The sequence below is a fragment of the Daphnia pulicaria genome, chromosome 1 (genome assembly GCF_021234035.1).
Source record: "Daphnia pulicaria isolate SC F1-1A chromosome 1, SC_F0-13Bv2, whole genome shotgun sequence".
NCBI lineage: Eukaryota > Metazoa > Arthropoda > Branchiopoda > Diplostraca > Daphniidae > Daphnia > Daphnia pulicaria.
Genome location: NC_060913.1, coordinates 34,088,058 through 34,108,720, shown reverse-complemented (window position 1 = coordinate 34,108,720; position 20,663 = coordinate 34,088,058). Strand labels below are relative to the sequence as shown.

The 20,663-nt window shown below is 42.5% G+C and overlaps 3 protein-coding genes, 1 long non-coding RNA gene and 1 other non-coding gene across 7 annotated transcripts; 3 read left to right on the top strand and 2 right to left on the bottom strand.

Annotated features, from left to right (window-relative positions):
* The first annotated feature begins 1,209 nt into the window (after positions 1-1,209).
* Positions 1,210-6,571, top strand: LOC124321147 (oxysterol-binding protein-related protein 8-like). Of its 3 annotated transcripts, XM_046784058.1 has the most exons (13): positions 1,210-1,685; positions 1,870-2,009; positions 2,073-2,268; positions 2,342-2,427; positions 2,501-2,639; positions 2,722-2,988; positions 3,416-3,645; positions 3,725-3,903; positions 3,964-4,238; positions 4,311-4,507; positions 4,580-4,849; positions 4,915-5,399; positions 5,462-6,571. In XM_046784058.1, exons 2-13 carry the CDS (start codon positions 1,899-1,901, stop codon positions 5,676-5,678), a joined length of 2,652 nt encoding a protein of 883 aa, XP_046640014.1. In that variant the 5' UTR covers positions 1,210-1,685; positions 1,870-1,898; the 3' UTR covers positions 5,679-6,571. The 3 variants fall into 3 exon arrangements, with proteins under 3 accessions (XP_046640014.1, XP_046640012.1, XP_046640011.1); XM_046784056.1 differs by having other exon boundaries at positions 1,210-1,639; positions 1,870-2,268; XM_046784055.1 differs by having other exon boundaries at positions 1,870-2,268.
* A 98-nt stretch (positions 6,572-6,669) lies between these two features.
* Positions 6,670-6,743, bottom strand: Trnan-guu. The gene has a single exon. It is a non-coding gene; the product is annotated as a tRNA-Asn (tRNA).
* A 784-nt stretch (positions 6,744-7,527) lies between these two features.
* Positions 7,528-10,352, bottom strand: LOC124325751. Its single transcript, XM_046784444.1, has 8 exons — positions 10,121-10,352; positions 9,602-9,715; positions 9,436-9,533; positions 9,201-9,352; positions 8,895-9,122; positions 8,678-8,825; positions 8,438-8,600; positions 7,528-8,380 (listed from the first exon to the last, which is right to left on the bottom strand). Exons 1-8 carry the CDS (start codon positions 10,197-10,199, stop codon positions 8,124-8,126), a joined length of 1,239 nt encoding a protein of 412 aa, XP_046640400.1. The 5' UTR covers positions 10,200-10,352; the 3' UTR covers positions 7,528-8,123.
* Positions 10,353-12,096: 1,744 nt separating this feature from the next.
* Positions 12,097-15,412, top strand: LOC124320688 (tribbles homolog 2-like). The gene is made up of 3 exons (XM_046783554.1): positions 12,097-12,657; positions 13,826-14,678; positions 14,746-15,412. The coding sequence occupies exons 2-3, from the start codon at positions 14,020-14,022 to the stop codon at positions 15,257-15,259; spliced, it is 1,173 nt and encodes a 390-aa protein (XP_046639510.1). The 5' UTR covers positions 12,097-12,657; positions 13,826-14,019; the 3' UTR covers positions 15,260-15,412.
* Positions 15,413-17,953: 2,541 nt separating this feature from the next.
* Positions 17,954-18,290, top strand: LOC124320692. Its single transcript, XR_006914016.1, has 3 exons — positions 17,954-18,026; positions 18,094-18,189; positions 18,265-18,290. It is a non-coding gene; the product is annotated as an uncharacterized LOC124320692 (long non-coding RNA).
* The last annotated feature ends 2,373 nt before the right edge of the window (positions 18,291-20,663 follow it).

The window sequence follows — 20,663 nt, the reverse complement described above, 5'->3', positions numbered from 1 at the left end:
TCGAGTGTTTTATTTTTTAGTTCCCCCCTCTCAAAGTTTCCCGATAAAATAATTCCGGGAATAAGAAAAGGAGGCTGGTTTGTGTTTTCGCTGCAAGATTATCAGAAAGTTTTTGGGTTGCCGAGCGGAGCAAGTGCCAGGTTCCGCATATAAGAAAGTTTTGTTTTCTTATATTTCCCGGGCAAAAAACAAAAGTTTTTTTTTGTTGTAGACGATATATATATCGTTGAAAACGTAGTTGTAGAAAAATGAATCAATAAAGCAGTGCGTACGTACATTCCTCTCGTATAAAAGAAACAAAAAGAACCTTTTACGTAAAATGCGTCGTAGGGTAGTGATTTGCTTTATACTCCGTCAACTGTTGCCCACAAGGTATGTCCTTTATATGACAGTGGAGAGAGATATACCTGGGGAAAAAGGAACTAGTGGTGCATGACGTCGATAGTCCCAACACGACGACTATGTAGCGCGCCCAGCAGCAGTTGCGGCAGAGAGATATTGATTTCCGTTCCAGGGGCCAGAGTTTCGATCGCTGAAAATTGGTCTTTCACGGGAAACCAGTTGGTCGGTTGCAGCAGCTCCTATATAGCGCAGTGCGCCCCATCAGCAGCAGTTGACCGATGTCTTGCGTTCATCAGATTATACGTGCATAATTGCATTCCTATCTTTTGGCGAATAAATAGAGAGTTCCCGCATGCTGTGACTACTCCACGAGCGCAATCGATTCATTGCCGACAAGATTGTTGGAGCTCTTTGTTGTTTGATTCGATGCGGATGATGCAGAACGTGAGTGCACCAGACCGAGGACAAAGTGTTTGTTGACTCAGCCCGTTTAGATTCTTTGCAATCTGATCACATAAACCTAATAGAAACAACAGATAGTCTATAGTAGTATATCTCTCTGCTGTTTGGCCGATAAAAAAGAAGGGGGGAGCAGCAGGCCTCTGCCGAGTTGCGCAGTTCAATTAGTGCCGACCGCATCCATCACAAGTAAAATGAATTTTGCAGGGTTTTTTTCTTTCTTTTTTGGGACATCAACAGTGTGATCTTTAATGCATCCTTGTATAGTCGAAATAATGATGGTTGGATCAATATAAAGAGGATGTGGCCCTATATACTGTTAACGAGCTCTTCTTGCTCAAGTCATCGCTAACGATCGTACAAAACTATATAGAGTTGAGTTGAGCAGGCAACAACTCTATCGCTTCGGCCAGTCTTGAACAGGCAACGGCGAGGACAAGTTCAACTGGCGACACACTTGTTCCCCCCCCTTATATACTCGTGTGCCTCCCATCTTTTTTAATTTGACGCTGTGCGATACGCTCTTTTTTCTTTCTTTCTTTCTCTAAAATAGGCAACGGATGGTTGCCTAGTTGCTCCCCCACGTCGCAGTCAGATGTTGTCCGGTTGCCATAGCTGGTGGTGTTGTGAGACTGTCTGTTTATTGAATTTCTCTCGTCCGCTGCTGTCGTCGTCAGTCCTATCTCGTGACTGTTGACTGAATCACGACAATTTTTTTTTTTCCCCGATTACTGATGCTACCATCGTTTGTTTTCTTCATTTCGAATGGAGCGAGTGAAATTGTGCATGTTCTAGCCCCGGTGCTTTCCAGTCCCAACGTAGTAGCCGTCACGACGACGTACGTTTGTTATTGACATTTACACACTATCTCTGGCTAATGCTAGGTAATCCGTTCGATCCATAATCGTTGGCTTTTGTCTTCTTTTTTTCTTTTCTTTTTCAAATGTTGTGTCGCGTGATAACGTTTTAAACAATGTTTGGTTCTCTGGATTTCTTGACATAAGATTTTATTTATCTAACATTTCTCAAACAACATACTGCTCATCATTCTCTAACAATTTGCTTTAGGTTTAGATAACTTGTGCCTGCTTTAGGAAATGGATCGTTCTTCTGCAGAACCTTCTCCTTCACAGCCCTCTTCACCTAACCTTTACACATCCACGCCAAACAAATTCAAGATTGCTTCATCGTCTACAGAGAGTGCCCAGGTGCCTCAGTCTGTTATAGATCGAGTTCAATGTGGCAATGAAACTCAACAACTTGACTGGCAGGGACCGGGGAATGGAGAGTCTGCACCTTCTAGTAGTCCTGGAACGATACCACCAGCACCTGGGTTTATGGTGGCCAGAAAGGAATCGTACAAGCTGCAGAGGAAAAACTACAGGTTCGAAAAGAAGAAGGCTACCAATGAACTGTTGTGTTCCTTCAAAGACCCAGCTGTTGTTGTCTTGGCAGATTGGCTCAAAGGTATAAAGACTACACCAGATTTCATGTGAAAGTGTTGAAAAACCGTTGAATAACTCAAAATCTGTGTTTTTAGTTAGAGGAATGCTCAAGAGTTGGACGAAACTGTGGTGCATTCTGAAACCAGGTGTCATCTTACTTTACAAAAGTGACAAGGCAAAGGTAAAATATTACATTTGATTTCATGTGTGTTGGACCGATTACATAATTATTTTTGTTTGGATACCAATAACAGGACTGGGTTGGTACAATACTCTTGAGTATGTGCAAATTGATTGAACGTCCTTCGAAAAAAGACGGTTTCTGCTTCAAACTCTATCATCCATTGGACCAATCGATATGGGCGCCGAAAGGGCCCTTGGGAGAAACAATTCGTGAGAGCTCACTTGTTTGATATTTGCAACATCCTGTGGAAATCATTTATTATTATTATTATTTTAACTATCTCCATTTTAGCTGCTCCAATTCAACCGCTGCCCACCTCTCACCTGATTTTCCGAGTGTCTTCTCAAGGAGCTGGCAAATGTTGGATGGATGCGCTGGAATTAGCCTTGAAGTGCTCATCGCTTTTAATCCGTTCCATGAGCACTCGAAGCACCAACATTGGCGAAGGTCTCGTTTCGGACCTTGCGTCTGGCCATCCCATTTCCGGTGCTTCAGCCTCTCAGAGCGGCGATCTCCACTGGAACGACTCGGATTTTGAAAAGCATTTCAAAGACCAGGGTAAAATGCAATTCTTATTATTTTTTTTAAATGTCCGTCCACCGATCCCGTCATGATGAAAATTGTTTTAAAAATGTTGATTGCTGCCCTGCTGTTGAAAACAATAGAGCTAGAGCGCGTTAACGATACCCTCAAAGTAGTGCCTTTGGTTTCCATTATCTCACCCTCCTTTTCCTCGAACGAATCGACTCCCAGGAGTCCCCGATCCACTTGCTCCGGCTCGAGTGTGAACAACTCTCCGCAACTCCGCAAAATGAATTATTTGCACCGATTTCCGCGTCATTCAGCCAGGAAATTGGTGAAACAGAATAGTGGTAAAATGATTCTGGTCGTATGCTTTTGACGTTCGTACGCTTTGTTGTGTAGATGCTCTCTATTATACAGCTTCTCTCCTTCCCCTTTTTGCCTTTTGTTTGTCGTTTGGCAGATTTCGACGATACTAGTCATACGGATGAAAACGACATTACCGAAGCTGAACGCCGCTCTGGCTCCGGGCTGGATGTGGCAGATTTCGCCACCGTTGGGCCTCGTCTTCCGCGCACACGACGCGATTCCCATCACTCCGATTCGGAATCAGAGGAAGACGAATTGAGATCACTCGACGATTTCCCAGTCGAGACGCCGTACGTTGTCCAACAAGAAGAAGAGTTTGGCTCGGTATATACCTTGTAGACCATCTGCTGAATATTCTTGATTTACTTATTCATTTTTATTCATTTGCATAACAAAAAAAAAGACTGGAGAGTTGACGGAAGAATTGGCCGATGATAACAAAAGTTTGATTTGGTTTCTTGTCAAGCAAGTGCGCCCCGGAATGGATTTGTCCAAAGTGGTCTTACCAACGTTTATTCTGGAACCGCGCTCATTTCTTGACAAATTGTCTGATTATTATTACCACGCCGATATCCTGTCCAGGTGAGATATTTCCTCTCGCCATTTTTTATCGTTTATTTTATTTTGTATTTTTGTGAATAGAGCTGTTTTGGAAGACGATCCTTTTACGCGGATGAAAACAGTGGTTCAGTGGTACCTTTCCGGTTTCTACAAAAAGCCAAAAGGTCTCAAGAAACCTTACAATCCCATTCTGGGCGAGGTCTTTCGCTGTTGTTGGAAGCATCCCAACGGCTCCACCACGTTCTACATAGCCGAACAAGTGTCCCATCACCCTCCCATATCAGCCCTTTACGTCACAAACCGTAAAGACGGGTTCACTCTATCGGCCACCATTCTGGCCAAATCCAAATTTTACGGTAGATACCGTGCCAAAAATAAATTAAAATTATTTCCCGTCTCCTAAATTAAATTAAACATTTTCACAACAGGAAATTCATTGTCGGCTCTGCTGGATGGATCGGCTCGGCTAACTTTATTGCCGCGCGGTGAAGATTACGTCATCACCATGCCTTACGCTCATTGTAAGGGGATTTTGCTCGGGACACTCACCATGGAAATGGGCGGCGAAGTCTACCTGAAATGCGAAAAGACGGGCTACCGGGCCGATTTGGAGTTTAAACTCAAGGTAAAGCTGTAACTTTATTTTTAATTGGCCCTGGGAATGCCCGAACTGATTATTTTATTGTCTTTTTTACAGCCGATGATTGGTGGAGCGGATTTTATGAACTACGTGACGGGCAAGCTTCGACTGGGAAAAGAAACTTTGGCCACCATATCAGGCTATTGGGACGACTGCATTACGATCGAAGACAAGCGAACGGGAGAGAAGCAAACGCTGTGGAATCCGACGTCCGAAGTCAGGGCCACCAGACTCAAACGCTGGACGGTGGCCAGCGAGGAGCAACTCGCCTACGAATCGGACAAACTCTGGAGCAAAGTGGCATCCGCTATTCGTCAAGAAAATCAGGTTTAATTTACAAAAATGTGAATCTTTTCTAATTGAAGCTGAAATTGTTAATTATTTAAATTTAGGAATTGGCCACGAACGAGAAGACGATTTTGGAAGAGGCTCAAAGGAACGCCACCAAATTGCGGATATCTCAGAACGAGACGTGGATGCCTCGCTGCTTCGAGCTGGACCCGGTGACGGATTCGTGGCATTACCGTCACGCCGACGTCCGCCCCTGGGATCAGCGCAACGACGTTGTCCAGTACGAGAGTAATTTCGTCATCGCCACCAAAACTCGGCACCGAACTCCCATGATTCGCGAGGCCAGCATAGTCAGCGTCGAGAGACAAACGGAATCGATCCGGCAACAGTTAGTCCTGTCGTCGCCCAATGGGCCCGAATTCCGGAAGCCGTTGAGCGAAGCCAACGTCAACGGGGCGAGTGTCATCCGGCGGAGGAATGCCGACGGAAGCATCAGTTCCTCCGCCGAAGGCGATCTATTGCATAGCTCGGAAGAAGACAATCGCTTGAAAGCGGATAAACGTCAATTGCGGAGTGGTTTAACCAGGTATATAAAAATTCAAAATTAATTAAAAGTCAATTTCTATTTAATTTCTTTATTCTATTCAGCTGGAATCACGTGCTGCAGTACCTGGAAGAGTCGCACCGGGAAACGCAGGATCGATTGACCCGGATCCAGACGAGCATTCAGTCGATGGTGTTGCAACAACACCAGACGTTGGGTCCAAAGAAGATGATGCGCGGCTCGTCGTCGCGTGACCTTTACCTGGTCGTTCTAGTGCTGGTCCTCTGCCAGGTGGTTCTCTGGTTGTACTGGAAGAAATGATCCCCACCCACCCACCAACCCTACCCCTCCCTTATTACCTTCAAGTTTCGAAACATTTTGTGTTTGCAACAACGCCATAACCTCACCCGTATGTTAAGAAATCTCTGTGCCGGCAAGCGGGAAAAAAACAAATGAGTCGTCTCTTTGCTAGTACGAAACAAACAAAAATATGAGGCAATAGTAATGGTGAAGTAACGAGTGCTAGTCGGTCCCCCCTTGTCCTCCACCCACTCACCCCGAAATGCGTTCTATACCCCTCCACACTAAAAAAAAGAAAAAAGAAAGAAAACAATTAATAATAATTTTTCTGTTTTGTTTGATAGTGATGTGAACTACTGGAGCAAAAGCATTCCTTCCATGTTCTATTTATCCAGATATTTATGAGACATTTATTTAGTATGACCTCATGGCATGGGAGACTTGTGTGTGTGTGTGTTTGTGATGCAACAGGGATTTTTTTTAAAAAGGGCGGAAACACACAACCAAACAGGGACTCGCAGCCGAAGGGATAGTTATATAGAAAAGAGATCAAGTGCCATGACATTTGAGAGAGAATATGATGTGCCGTCTTGACATTCCTCCTCTTCCATTGATTATATATCTTTCGACTTTGCTTATTTGCCACTCTCTCTCTACTTCGCTTCGAATTTTTCCTCCCTCTCATCTTTTCTCTTCAAGTCGAAAATATAAAACCTTTTTTCCTATTTCCCTTTCGTCTTCTGATCCATCGTGCCGATTTTTACTCGTTCGCCTCCGTCAATGCGAAATTGTCCATTTCCCAATGATATACTGTGTTACACAATTGTGTGGCAAGATCTGCGTCAATTGTCTCCTTTTTCTTCAATTATAAAGCGATATCTTCTCAATACACGTCAACGTGTCCCCCTCTTAAATTTTTGAATTTAATGTCCATTATTTTTTCGTACTCTTGTAATTGGTGAGTTAATTGTATACACTTAAGTAATTTTGAAAAAAAGGTTTAAAAAAGAACCGCCCCCGGGTGGGCTCGAACCACCAGCCTTCCGGTTAACAGCCGAACGCGCTAGCCAATTGCGCCACGGAGGCTCTGACTATAAAGTAACTAGACCCGTATAAAATTGCTTTGCCAGTATTGTCTCAATGGTCTTTTTGTTTCTTTTTTTCTTCAATGGAGAATCGTTAATGCTATATTGTTACTGAAATCGCCAACCGCAAACACGGTTAAGGGCGAATTCGGCCGACGAAAGGAAATTGCCCAAGTGTGTTGACCACTACGGCTCAACCTTCACAGTTGTGGGAAAAGAAATGAATGGGATAAAAAGCTCGTATTTTTTATTTTTCCAAGTAAAACAAATTGGACCCCCGAGGAAACTAGAACCGTCTATCTGATTCCGAATTGTCTCGAATTTTTCTTGATTCTAACGGAATCCATGACAGACATTACAACACAGCTGGTGGGTTTTCCACGAAAAATTTGTTCAAGTTTCATCTGATTCACATTTTCTACATCCAATTGAATCATCCCCTTTTGTATATGTACATCATCCGTACGTCGTTGCTTCACTTGCGGGTCGACCGTGTTGCGTTTGCTGTGGTTTGGGCGTGCGATAGCACAACCCCCTAAAGTTCGAGATGTGCCAAGAATAGACGTCACTGACGCAACAACACCGGAAATGCCGAAATATTTTCCACCCATAACAAAAAACCACGCACACGCTGCCTTCTTCTAGACTCTATACAAGTTAAGAATAGAAGAAAAAGAAAACTTTTTCTCTAATTGGGTAAAAAGGAATGTGACAGTAGTAGACGCTCCAAATATAGAAATGAAATAAAAATCCCTTTCAAACTTTTGTTTCTTATTTTAAAAACATTTTTGTCAAACACATATTTTTGTATTGCGCACAAAGCTGCGTGAAAATATTTTCCCAGTTTTAGTTTTTAATTTTTTTCAAAACGGGAGCGAGAGGGAAACTTGCGGGAGTTGAAGGCTCCTGCGGCTAGGAGCTCGTGAGTTGACCTCAATAGCTAAAAGCGCGCAGCTCTTTCGCAAGTCGACGACACACGTTGGTAAAAGAAAATAAAAAGAGAGAATGAACCCAAAAACACAACAACAACCAAATAATGCGACTATCAAAATGCTGTTGGGAGAGAGAGAGAGAGAAAAGAGAGAGAGATGTTCGGGCGAGAAAGTGGAGCGGGGTCGATGACGTCAGCAATTGCTATACCCATAATAGCGAGGCTATGTAAGACCACCCATTTTTTAGTTTTAGTTTTTTCGCAAAAGCACCTTTCGGGCGTTTGTTTTTAATATTTTTTAATCGTCTCAACTCTCAATAGTACAAAGATTGCACAACTCCGTGGGAAAACAAATCATTTCGGATATTACACACAGAAAAATTTGAGTTAGGCGGGTTAATTTTAGTTTTTTTTTAGTCCCCCTATTTAAAAAATTGTTGAATTAGTTTATTAGTTGTACAGTAGGCCTGCCATTAAGGCGACAGCAATCCAGTAATAGTTCATCTGGACGGCCAGCGAAGCATTTTTAGGTTCGGCGGATGCTGCTGGCTCCGGTTCCGGTTGAGGTTCGGTCTTGTGTGAGGGTTGCTGAGGAGCAGTCGCTTTCGACGAAGGTTCAGACTCGTTGAGAACCGATTGAGATTGCTGGGCTTGGATGGGCTGTTCCACCGTGTCGACCCCTTTGGCCTGGGCCGATTCCAAAACATCTGCAAATCAATTTATAAAGTTAAATTGTTTTAAATTTAAATGAAATGAATTGAGACCTTTTTGGAGTCCAGTTTCAGAGTCGAATTTGACCAGCGTAGTCATGGAAACTTCAAAGACTCGGTCAGTCCGGTCCAACTTGCTGCTGCCGGCCGCTGCTGTGGTTGGTGAAGCGGCTCGCCGTTTACGACCGAAAGCCAACTGGTCGTTGCTGCACTCGACCTACACAATCCAGAACATCCACAATCGATTGAGACATCGCAATAGACAATAAGTCAAAACGTGACATATTTATTTACCCCTGAGCAACGGTCGAGACAGACATCGATTGTGCCCCGGAAGAGAACGTAATTGGTCTCGGGGAATTTAAAGGCCCTGAACCGGGCCGTCAAAGTATCGCCATCGACCGTGTTGAAATTCTCGAAAAGATACGGATCCACCGAACACCTATAGGAAATTTAATTGAACATTTTGATTTGATTGGATGAATTTTGAAATGAAATGTGATTATTCTACCCGTTGAGAATGATGGTTTCTTCTTTGGTGCGTCGATCTGTGACGTCCATGTAAGAGACTCTAAGGCCGTAAGTCGACGTGCTGTTGGGGTCCAGGAAAACTTCCATCTGGAGGAGGGTGCCCGGCTGGACGTTCAAATCGGAGCCGACCAATTGGCCGTTCTGGCGGACGGCAATGCCCAAAATAGGTTCGGGCGCCCGTCCTTCGATCACCGTGATGTCATACTCTCTTTTTTTTATTTAATTTTAAAATTAAATTCTATTTTTATAACATGTTATTTTAAAATTGACTAAAGATAAAACTTACTCGTCTTCTTGAAAGTCGGGGGACAGTTCACCTTGACGTTTGGCTCGGTGACGTTCCGGATGATGCGGCATCCATCCGCACTTGACGACGATGGATTCCTTCTCGAGTGATTCACTTTCGACCACGATCCGGTGGTAGTAGACCCGATGGCCCTGTCCAACAACGCATAATGAAACATCCGGTATGCAAAATAACAGATGACAATTTTAAATAAAAGAAGATGGATAAAACTAACGTTCGTCTGGTCGACGACTTTGGTCATTCCGCAGCGGTAGAATTGGGCGATGGATAGGCGGAAGGAAGCCGTATTGCCTTCCATCATCGGTTGGCAACCTGTACACGACAGAATTAGTAATTTGTCACGCGTGAGAGAAGATTAAATTTGACATTTTATTTCCTACCGATATCTTTGCCGTATTCTTTCATGCCTTCTAGGTAGACGTCGGTGACGGTGTCGGGCAGGACCATTTCGACTGTCATTTCGGCCGTGTCGCATTTGACTTTGTGCTGCACACCTGTACAAGAAATAAAATTTATTTTTCCCAGTTATTTTAAGTCAATAATCTCAGCTCACCGAGGGAAAACAAGAATTGTTTTTCCTCAGTGATTATGGCCTTGGTACGGGGGCTGTATGGTGTGTGCGGTTTTTTAAGATTTTTACACAACATTCACTTTTTTTTATTATTTTATTTTTATTTCATCACGGTAATCTTCCCACGCCAGTGAATTTGATCCCAACGGGAATGAATTCTCACGGCTAAAGGCGAACGATCGCGGGTGAATCTTCTTCTCTCGCGGTGATTTACGGGAAAATGTTTGTTCAAATACCCTCAAGGCCTTTGTAAACTTAACATCTGATGACGTCGTCTGCTTTCACTTATTAAGAATGATTCGAAATGAATTAAATGTGACACACGTACCTGACACTTTGTTGGCGGAAATGTGTAGACAGAGAAGAGCTGAGGAGACGAATAAAACCATCCACGTTGGCGCAGCCATGATGGTTGTTTGTGTTCTTGTTTTTGTCTTGCCTTTTCTGACACAAGATTGGAAAATAAACCAGTGGTAGAGAGAATATAAGAGAAGACGGTGTGGAGCTTGTGACTGTTGGAAAGTTGGCTCCGTCACTGACTGAATACAAATCCTCCCCTCCCGTCTTTGTCGAACGAAAGAAGGAGGAAAAATAAAAGGAAAAAAACCTGTTCAGGTGGTGGTTGGTGGTTTTTTCTTCTTCTTTCATTTCCCTCTTTTCATTCTTTATATATATTCCTCCAGCAGCCAGCAGCCAGCAGCCAAGACCCCCGGTCGTTTAACAAGTGTTGCACGGGCCGTGTGCCAGCCAGCAACACACGTAAGAAAAGGTGTATATCCTCGGGGCGAATTTCTTCTTATATTCCCCACCACTTTTTATTTTCCTTTTTCTCTTTTGTGTCGTCTTACCATTCTTAAATAAGGAGGGGGGAATTTTTGAAATTTTCTTGTCGTTTTCAAATCTTGATTTTCCGTGAAATAAAATGTTGATCTTTTCTCTCCACCTTTTGATTTTTCAATCGGAAAACAATATGGCGGTCGCCGTGAAAATTCTGCCATAAAAGGGAAGAAGAGAATAAAAAAAGATGAACTCAAGGAAATTTCGGTTGACTTGGCATACGTGCAAAATGCACCGCACCTTTTGGAGGCCCACACGACATCTTATAGCCGCGTGACTAGGGGGACGTGACGACGTTGTACCTGGTCACTTTTTTGGGCTCGGTGGTGGTTGAAATCAAATATGACGACATATTTCAGGTGTTTTGTTGTTGTTTGAAAATAACAAAATAAACTTGATTATCACTCTCGACGGTTGTTATGGGCAACCCACTTTAAACGAAACTCAACGAATATATCGACTTGCGTCATATTTAGTTTTTGACGTCAGCCACCGCCCGGTGTTGCCATCACCTGTTTGAACGTTTTTTAAAAGCTGTGTGGCCAAAATAGAACTCTGAACCATTTATGTTGGCGTGTGTGTGTGTCGAAACGAACAGATATACCAACACGTGTGTGTAAATGGCGTCGATATTCTAATCCTTGCACACACTATACTGGCTCAACACGTAAAGATAAACGTTTATCCTTGGTGTGTCTAAATTATAAATAAGAATCAAGCCCCAAACGGCTAGAGAGTGTGTACGTAACTAATCAATAGATTGAGCAAGACCTTGCACGGCTGCTGGCCTGGCCGGCCTTGCAGCTCCGCACAAAACTGCCATTTTGACTCTCCGACAACTTCCGTGTTAATTCGAATGAAAAAAAAAGAAGAATAATATAATTTTTTGGCCAGACTTGGCAACCCGCCGTATAGTCGCCTTGAGAATGCGATGAGGCAATCGCCACCCATTTTTGTATTAACTCCCGAAAGATCTATTATATTTTAAAAAGAAAAACAGAAAGAACTGGAAAGTTATGTATTTCTCCGAACCAAAGAAAAAACGAGTTGAAAAGATCCTGAACCGTCGATTGTTGTTGCGTCTCTTGGCCTTTCCTTACAAAGGCAGACATTGGCCGCTCTTATCGACGTCATCACGTGACGTTGTTCCTCCACAACGCGCCTGCGCAGACGACATTTTCCAACTAGAAATTCTATTCCAACTTTTCTAGTTAAAAACTCGAATGATTTAGGTACGATTTTAGACTGTTTTTGCATCAGCTTAGAATGAAAAGAAAACTAGGAGGAGGATTCGGTACAGCGATATTTAAGTTTTAGTTTGAGTAAAAAAGTCTGATGAAAGATTAGAGGAAAGATTGCGACATACATAGAGGAACGTCGGGTTGGAGCCGGAGGCGAAATCCGGGGTTGGGCGGCCATTGATGACGTAGGTGTTCCCTTGGTGCAACCAATGGCAATCAGACATTCCACACGGTCTGCCTCAGTCCCAGACGCCAGTCATCGCTCGACCATCATGGCGATCGGACTTTAGGATTGTCGCTGCACCGCGCCATTTCCCCCCAGTAGTAGATTAACCAAAAAATTAATTAACTAAAAAAATCAAATCGAGTCAAACGGGGCTAAAACTGTTACCCCAATTCTTCTAGTGTGAACCACCTCCGACGTTTGTTGTTTAATTTTTCAAAACGGTGGAAGGAAAGGGCAAGGGCCAATCCCAATTTTTGCAAGGACCGTCGTCTGGGGCATTTGTTTTTGTTGTCGTCCATTTTTGTTGGTCCCGTCTCATTTTGTCGGCGCTGCTGCTTCTGCAAATTGCGTCGAGTGTTGTGTGCACACACCAATTTGATTCGTATAGTCCTCGATTCCAAAATTTCCCGTGACGGCTCCCCGTGAAAATTGGGAAATCCCTGTTCCCAGCCCTGAAACCTCGAAAACTTACCAAGAAGAATACAATTTTTTGATTATCTGCAAAGCCAATTTGGATGACCCACTTGGAATTCTCGACATCTTTTTCTTCGCCATTGCTGGGTAAGATTTCTGCAGTGCTTGTGTGTGTGAGAATTATTCCTCGTTGATTGCGAGTCTGTGTGTGTGTCCGCCCCTCCCATTTCTGTGTCTATGGAATTGTTAAGTTACGACGGCCGATTGCACCATCCTGTTGACGAAGAGAAAAAGAGAGAGAGAGAGAGACGAAAAGGGCATACATTATTGTGTGTTGGCTGTGCTGCATACGTGACGTCTACCCTAGAAATGAAGGCCGGATGAATTCTTAGCCAACGCCATCTAGGTGGTGGATTTGCCATTCCATCAATGGATTCCTTACGCCTCTTTGTTTTTATTTTTTTGCAGTGTTTTAATAGCTTTTTTAATTTTGTAAAAACAAATAATTGGGAATAGTTTATTATCGAGTTGGATGTAGAAATCGGGGTAGATCTTTGGTCAATGCCAAGCTTCGTGAGATTTGTTCAGCTGACACCTTCGACAACCAAAGTCCATTTTTGTTTAGATAAAAAAATCGATCTGTTATATAAAAATCTATCACAATTATCACACCACGAAAAGGTTTTTACCATTACGAAATTGTCAATATTTGCCATCACAAAATAACTCCCATCTCGTTGAACAGAAAACAGTTTTCTCACGTTTTAAAAAAATTCTAATAAAAAAAACACCTTCAAACGACTTTGATTCATAAAAATGATTGCCATCAGAAATTAAAGGCCTCGGTCAAGAGCTTTCGAACGTAACAAATTGCAATTCTCACAATCGAGGGAAACCGAAATTCTTTTTAAATTTTCTGTGGCTGGCCTTGTCTTACAAACACACACGCCATGATGCAAGATGGTGGCCTGAATTGCAAGGGGTCCCTGTTGTGTGTCGTCATCGTCATCGAGTATTTTCTGGACTTTTTTATTTCTTCTTATTTATTCTTGTTGTGCTTTACATTCTCAATGTGGGGAGGTGCTTACCTTCTCTCGTACGTACACGTCACACTGAAAGCAAGCAAGCTCCGCCTCTACTCCCTCCCCCTTCGAGTTGTTGCGCAATCAGCTGGTGTACGTGTCGTGCGGGAAATCACTTTGCGGCCGCGGGGGCTTAAAGCTCTACGCAGACTCTGACGAAATGCATCTCGTGACGAAATCTCTTGAATCTAATAGTCGCTGTATTTTGTTTCGTTTTATTTTATTTCTTTCAGGTTTGTCTATCGTCACTAACGTTGCAACGCTGTTGGAAATCATTTAGATATATACTCAAGATCGAACAGCTGCTTACCAGTCAGGCAGTCTAACTAAACGAAACTGAAAACTACCCCCCTACCGTCTCTATACGTGTGTGTGTCAAGTTGCCAGTGCCATCACCGGATAGATTATTCGCCATTCAAACTCGACCATGCAGGTGGCCCGACCGACTCTGCCTCTGCTCAACATTGAGCTGGCCCAGCGGAAGCAACCTCTCCTGCAGCAGCACCCCTCCGTTCAAAAGTCGGACGACGTTTCTGCTGAGGCGGCCGTGGGCAATGTCATCGATCCTATCCCGCCGACGCCTCTCTCGCCGCCGACTTTCCTGTCCAAGATCCCGGCGCCGGCCTTGGCCGCCGACGTCTCTCCCGCCGAGATCCTCTTGCTGAACGAGCGCTACCTGCTGCTGGAGTGCCTCGAGGGCGCCGTCTCGCCTCAAAGTCAACCGCTGCGGCGCTGCATCGACACGGTCAGCGAGGAGACGTACTTTTGCCGCGAGTGCTCGCCGACGTCGCCGTCGACGGCCACTCTGCTCGAGGCCCACCACCGCCTGAGGAACTCTGACGTCGTGACGCCCATCCAGCACGTCGTCCACGCCGAGGGTGACGCTCAAACGCCAAAGCTCTATCTCCTCTCGCCGGCCTCCTACGGCGACTTGCACTCGTATCTGAGGTCCAAGCGACGGCTGAAAGAGATCGAGGCCAGAAATCTCTTCCGCCAGGCCGCCCAGGCCGTTTTCGATTGCCACCGACACGGAGTCGTTCTCACCGACTTGAAGCTCAGACGCTTCGTCTTTGCCGATCCGCAAAGGTAATTAAATCAAAAATAATTTAACAACTTGTGACAGTTATTAATGACAGTTTATTGATTTGTTTAGGTCGAAATTAAGATTAGAATCGTTGGAGGAAGCGATAGTGCTGGAGCGATCGGATTCGGACGATGGGGTGTGGCGGAAGCACGGGTATCCGGCTTACGTGACGCCGGAAGTGTTGTTGAGTCGTGGCGCCCGCTATTCCGGCCGTGCAGCTGATCTTTGGTCTCTGGGCATCATCCTCTATACGCTTCTGGTTGGCCGCTATCCGTTCCAGGACTCGGGACCATTCGGGCTCTTCACCAAAATCATCCGCGGCCAATTTATCGTTCCGGATTTTGTGTCGTCCAGGGCCAGGTGTCTCATCCGCCACCTGCTCCGCCGCGATCCTTGCCAGCGACTGGAGGCCGGCGACATTCTGCTCCACCCTTGGTTCTCGGCAGTTTTGCGCACGGCCAAAGTGGATCAAGTGAAAAGCAAACCGGAAGTGACTGGCGTGGGTTTCGTCAGGCCCGAACTCTCTGTCGTCGATCAAGTGGTTCCCGAAGCCGTGGCCGACTCCTCTCGAATGGAAGATTGATTGGGAAATGAATTAAAAAAAGACATAAAATTAAAAAAAAAAAGGAACCCGCTTATTTCACATTTTGTTGATAATCATCATACTATTGTGTCAGAAATTTTCTTTGTCAGTGTGATTGTGCGCGAATCGTATGAATGGAGAATATTGATCGTATGTTAATTTGTATCACACAGCCAACGTATTACCATTTTATTATAAATATACTTCATTACCAATTGTTCTTTACTTTTTCTTTAAGGTTTCTTTAGCGAATCTTTCAAGTTTTAGTTAACGACATGGATAATAAATCCACCAGCAGAAATACTTTTAAAAATTTTGAAAAACCATTTTATGGAATAACGCTTAATTAGAGTGTTAGAATGGAATAGGAAGGAACAGCATTCTTGATGAAATTTGAATTCTTCTTGAAATTTTATAATTTTAATTTCCCACGACTTTTTTTCTTCTATAGGATTTTGGTTTACTGTGCAACTTCAAGGATCGAACTTAGCCAGTGCTTTTATCGAATAGATCACTTTTTATAATTTCCCGTAGAGATTCTAGAATTCTATCTAGTCACAGACGAACGAGATTCGACACGCCACCGCCACGATACAAATCGCTATTCAAACGTACAAAAGTATGTTGCATTCTTCAACAGGAAACGTACGGAAATGTTACGCAAAATACGTTTACTTTTTATTGAAATTGACGAGTAACCTGAGCCCCGGTCGAATCCGGGGAACTTTGGTCTAGCGTAAAGTCGGACTGTTTTGCTATTCGCTTTTCTGTAGCTTAATCATCTAACAAAAGTACAAAACTTAGATTTAATTTCCAATCAAATCAAACGTTTAATCGAAAACAATTATCAAATTCCCCCCCAAAAAACCTAAACCCCGTGAAAAAAACCCTATCGGGAAACTCGCGCGCGAAGCAAGGGATCGGATTAATAAAAGCAGCCATAGAATAAAATTCATTTGAGTCAGCCAGCCATCAATTGTTGAGCCTTGTTTTGTTTGTATTATTTATTCCAATTCCAAGGCCGCGTTAGAGTTCGTCGGCCTTGAATTAATGATTGGCATCAGAACTATCTGTCGGGAGAAAAATTAACTAAAAAAAGGCGATTATTTTTTGGGTAATGGGGTGGGATGAAGGTGGTGTACGGATAGTCGTTTGGCGATAGAAAAATCCGATCCCTTGCTGCGCGCGCGAGTTTCCCGATAGGAGTGGTCCAACAATTAGAAAATAGTTTTCCTCAAGTCTAGATTTTGATTTTCCGATTTTCCCTTTATCCTTTATGGTAAAATCGGGTAAAATTTATTGCACTCAGGAGCACTCTAGTGTCAAAAGAGGCTGTTGGTTTATATTACAGATGAATCTGTTCAAGTACAACCATTTGAGGAAAATGGTTACTTGGTTAGAATGGATTTCAATCCTACAGTTCCTCATTGTTCACTTGCCAGCCTTATTGGCCTCTGCCTGAGAGGCAAGATTCAGAAAAATGTGGTGGAAAGGATCAAATTGGACATAGTTATTGCAGAGGGTAAACACAGCACAGAAGAAGAGAGTAAGTCCTAATACCATATTTAAATGTTCAAAAAAGCTTTCATAAAATAATCCGATCCCTTGCTTCGCGCGCGAGTTTCCCGATAGGGTTTTTTTCACGTGGTTTAGGTTTATTTTGGGGCAATTTGAATGTTTTCGATTAAACGTTTGATTGATTGGGAAATCTAAGTTTTGTTAGATGATTAAGCTACAGAAAAGCGTAGCAAAACAGTCGACTTTACGCTAGACCAAAGTTCCCCGGATTTGACCGGGGCTCAGGTTACTCGTCCATTTCAATAAAAAGTAAACGTATTTTGCGTAACATTTCCGTACGTTTCGTGTTGAAGAATGCAACATACTTTTGTACGTTTGAATAGCGATTTGTATCGTAGCGGTGGCTTGTCGAATCTCGTTCGTCTGTGACTAGATAGAATTCTAGAATCTCTACGGGAAATTATAAAAAGTTGTCTAATCGATAAAAGCACTGGCTAAGTTCAATTAGCGGTACCAAAAGAGAAGTGGGTAAGATTAAATGCGATTAAGTGAGCAAAACGTAACGTTTTTGTTTTTCATTGTTCACGATAGACAAAGTTTGAAATTTGGCACACTTCTTTCATTACAAAATTATATTTAGTAGATGTAATTTACACAAACATTTTATTTTAAGAGAGCATATAACATTCCAGAAATATCATAATCGATGATAATAAACACAATTTACTAAAAAGCGAGATGCAAATGTCCGATGACTCAATGTCCGATCGTTGAGTAGTGTCAGAGAAACAGTAATTTGACAATTTTTCGATTAACCGTTTGATGGGTATTTTTCGAATTTCTCGGCAGGGCTTTAGTTTTACTTAAGATATAAGCAGCAACAATAAAGCATCGGCCGCTTCTTAGGACGCATCTGTTACTGATGCAAGCAGTTTATTTTAGCAGTGGAACAGTTGCTCAAGTAGATTTCTATCATTACGCTTTGGCTGCTCCAATCTACACTCATTTCACATCCCCTATTCGAAGGTTTGTTCGATTCGCAGGTTATGGTTTTCGAAGTGATGGTAGAACAATGCTGGATTATCGCCCTATAATTCTTGAAAGTTGAAACTAGATTAGTTTCAAATGCCAGTGAATCGGCAAGGCTGAGACTTGCAAACTGTGATATTCTTATTGGAGTTAAAATAGAGCTAGCCTCCCCTTTACCTGATAAGCCCCAAGAAGGAAGGCTGGAGTTCTTAGTGGATGGGTCTGTTTCAACAATTTAAATATAAATAGAATTTAAAAATTGAAAATATTTCATTTTGTTAATTTAGCTCCACAAATGCAACATCAGCATTTCAAGGAAGAGGCGGATAAAATCTGGAAAATGAAATTTGTAAATTCCTACAAAGATCTTATATATGCTTCAGGTGATACGATTAATTTATCTCAACTTTCTTCATTGACACGTAAAGGATCCTTCCATTTTCTTAATTACTTTTAAGGAATTTAACCTGACAATAGATCCATTCCAGTTTCCAGATGCCATTAGTAGACGCCCCACAAAATAATGTAGTCTATTGCGCTACAGTGCAACACATTTTAGACCTTCAGTTCGGTACCAGCCTTTGGAGTAGGGTCCCGGTAATTCGTGTCCGTGGAACGTGGAACGTGCACCGGTGATTCGTGGAAAAAGCGCCGTGGAAAGCCTAACTCCGCCCCCAAATGGGGGGAGCCAACTGCCGTGGAAATAGCCGCAGGCATGGTATTTCGTGGAAAGTGAAATCGTGGAATTTGATTTTTTTTTTAAACTCGCCATACAATGCGGGGGCACGGCCGGTATATCGTGGAATATAGCATCGTGGAATTTTCCCCCTAAACCTCCATTATTTTAAATTTTAAAACCGACCAATTTTTCAATAACTGTACTTCGTGTATAAATAAAATAGAGAAACCATAGAAACCTTGTTTATTTAAAAATTAAATAATAATGAAAATACAGTTGCGGTTATCATTTTTTTAGTTACTGTTATCTAGTAACCCATTATCTGAATTAAGAATGAAAAAAATAAATAATTGAATTTAAAATGCTTGTAACAGGCGATTTTAAATACAACGAATACATGACCAAGGCAGTTTCCGATAATCGATTGTGCATTGTGGAATATTAAGGCAGTATTGATGGAAATAATTTTTGCATCTGTTACACTGCGCCATTACCCTATACTTTGGAAATTGTGAATCTCCATCCGGAAGCCTGCAAATGCAGTAAACAGCAACTGACAAAATTTTTTTGGGTCGCCATTGCGAACGAACCCTAGTCCCAACGGTAGGAAATGGAAGAATGGAAGAAGAGCGCAAACAATCCATTAGATGTGGTCTCATTTTTTGCACATCGAATCTCAATTCCGCCGGATTCATTCCCAAAACAAGTGCAGTCGCAAATGCTATGGCGTAAAGACCGCAGCTGCTTGAGTCCCTCTGCTGTTCGCAATCCATTAAACCTAACTTGAGATATTTGTTTTCAGTTTTCGTTATCTGCGCAATGCAGTAAATAACGTGTTGTCCTGGGGAATCTCCACTCATTAAACTGTCATATACCAGCACTAGTTTGGAATCTTCTGAATCAAACCCTTTAGCAGCAAGCAGCCAATGGTTGGTACCGTTGTGCAAAATTTGTATCCATTGGCTGCCATTTGCAGCTTCAAAGTCGAGTGTTTGGCCCCACTGGGAGTTATAAAGAGCACCAATTGACGGGGAATGTTGTCTTAGAAGTTCCATGGAAGCGTTTATCGTTTTCGTGCTTAGCCAAACCACTCTCTATTTCTTGGATTTCACTTGGATGTAATGACTCGCCATTCCTTTTGTTTGATATGGGCGGAAGATCAAAAAGAGATACGGCTTTAGCTACTTCCAGTTCAATATCACTCCCGGTGTTTGAACGAAAATGTGGCATATCATCAATTTTCCGATTTTTATTCGGCCTTAACTTGTTACTTTAAAACACTTGTTACCAACCAAATAGTGTTCAAAGGGGAGGGGCGTTTCACCTTTTCAAAGTTCTTCACCCTTGCAATCATGAATAATATTCGAATACTAACGTTATTAATGGAATTTATTTCATCCTTTGACATACATCAAATTATAAACATTGATAATTAATTTTTTTTTTCGGAATAAAATGTTGCTGTATAATGGTTTGGTCATTGCAGTGTTGAATCGTAACTATGAGATAATTTTTCAATTAAAAAAAAAGTGTCCAAAAATTATGTAGTTAAATATTTAGTATATAGTATGCGTGATTCATATCTATTTTCTTTATCCGGATTCTTGACAGTACTGTCATGGCCCAATGTTACTTCGTTACAATCTTGGGAAATACAAATAAAAGTGTAAAATTACTTGAGCACGTAAAACATGTGATAATAAAACAGTACCTCCACCGTAGATGATGCGTCTTTCGTTTGTTTGCAAAAAATGAAATTAAATAGCCTAATTAGGGCTGTTCACTAATTTAGCTTGACGTTCGACAAGCAGACGGGCTATACATATACAAATACGTCGTCTGCTACTTGATCGACTATCTCACGGTACACGGAATCTTTCCACGAAATACCGGTGCCTGAGGCCAAAACTTGAAAATATATCGTGGAAAATTGGGGGCGGAGTCAAGCTTTCCACGGCGCTTTTTCCACGAATCACCGGTGCACGTTCCACGTTCCACGGACACGACTTACCGGGACCCTTTGGAGTATCGAGAATTTTTTGTGGCGCATTTAAATTCTGAATTTGACTAATTAATTTCTAGTATTCTGTGATTATCTTTTGGGAAGTTTGTGGGTCATAATAATGGCAACAAATAGAACTGAAGAAGATACTTTCGTAGAACTGATAGTAAGTTTAT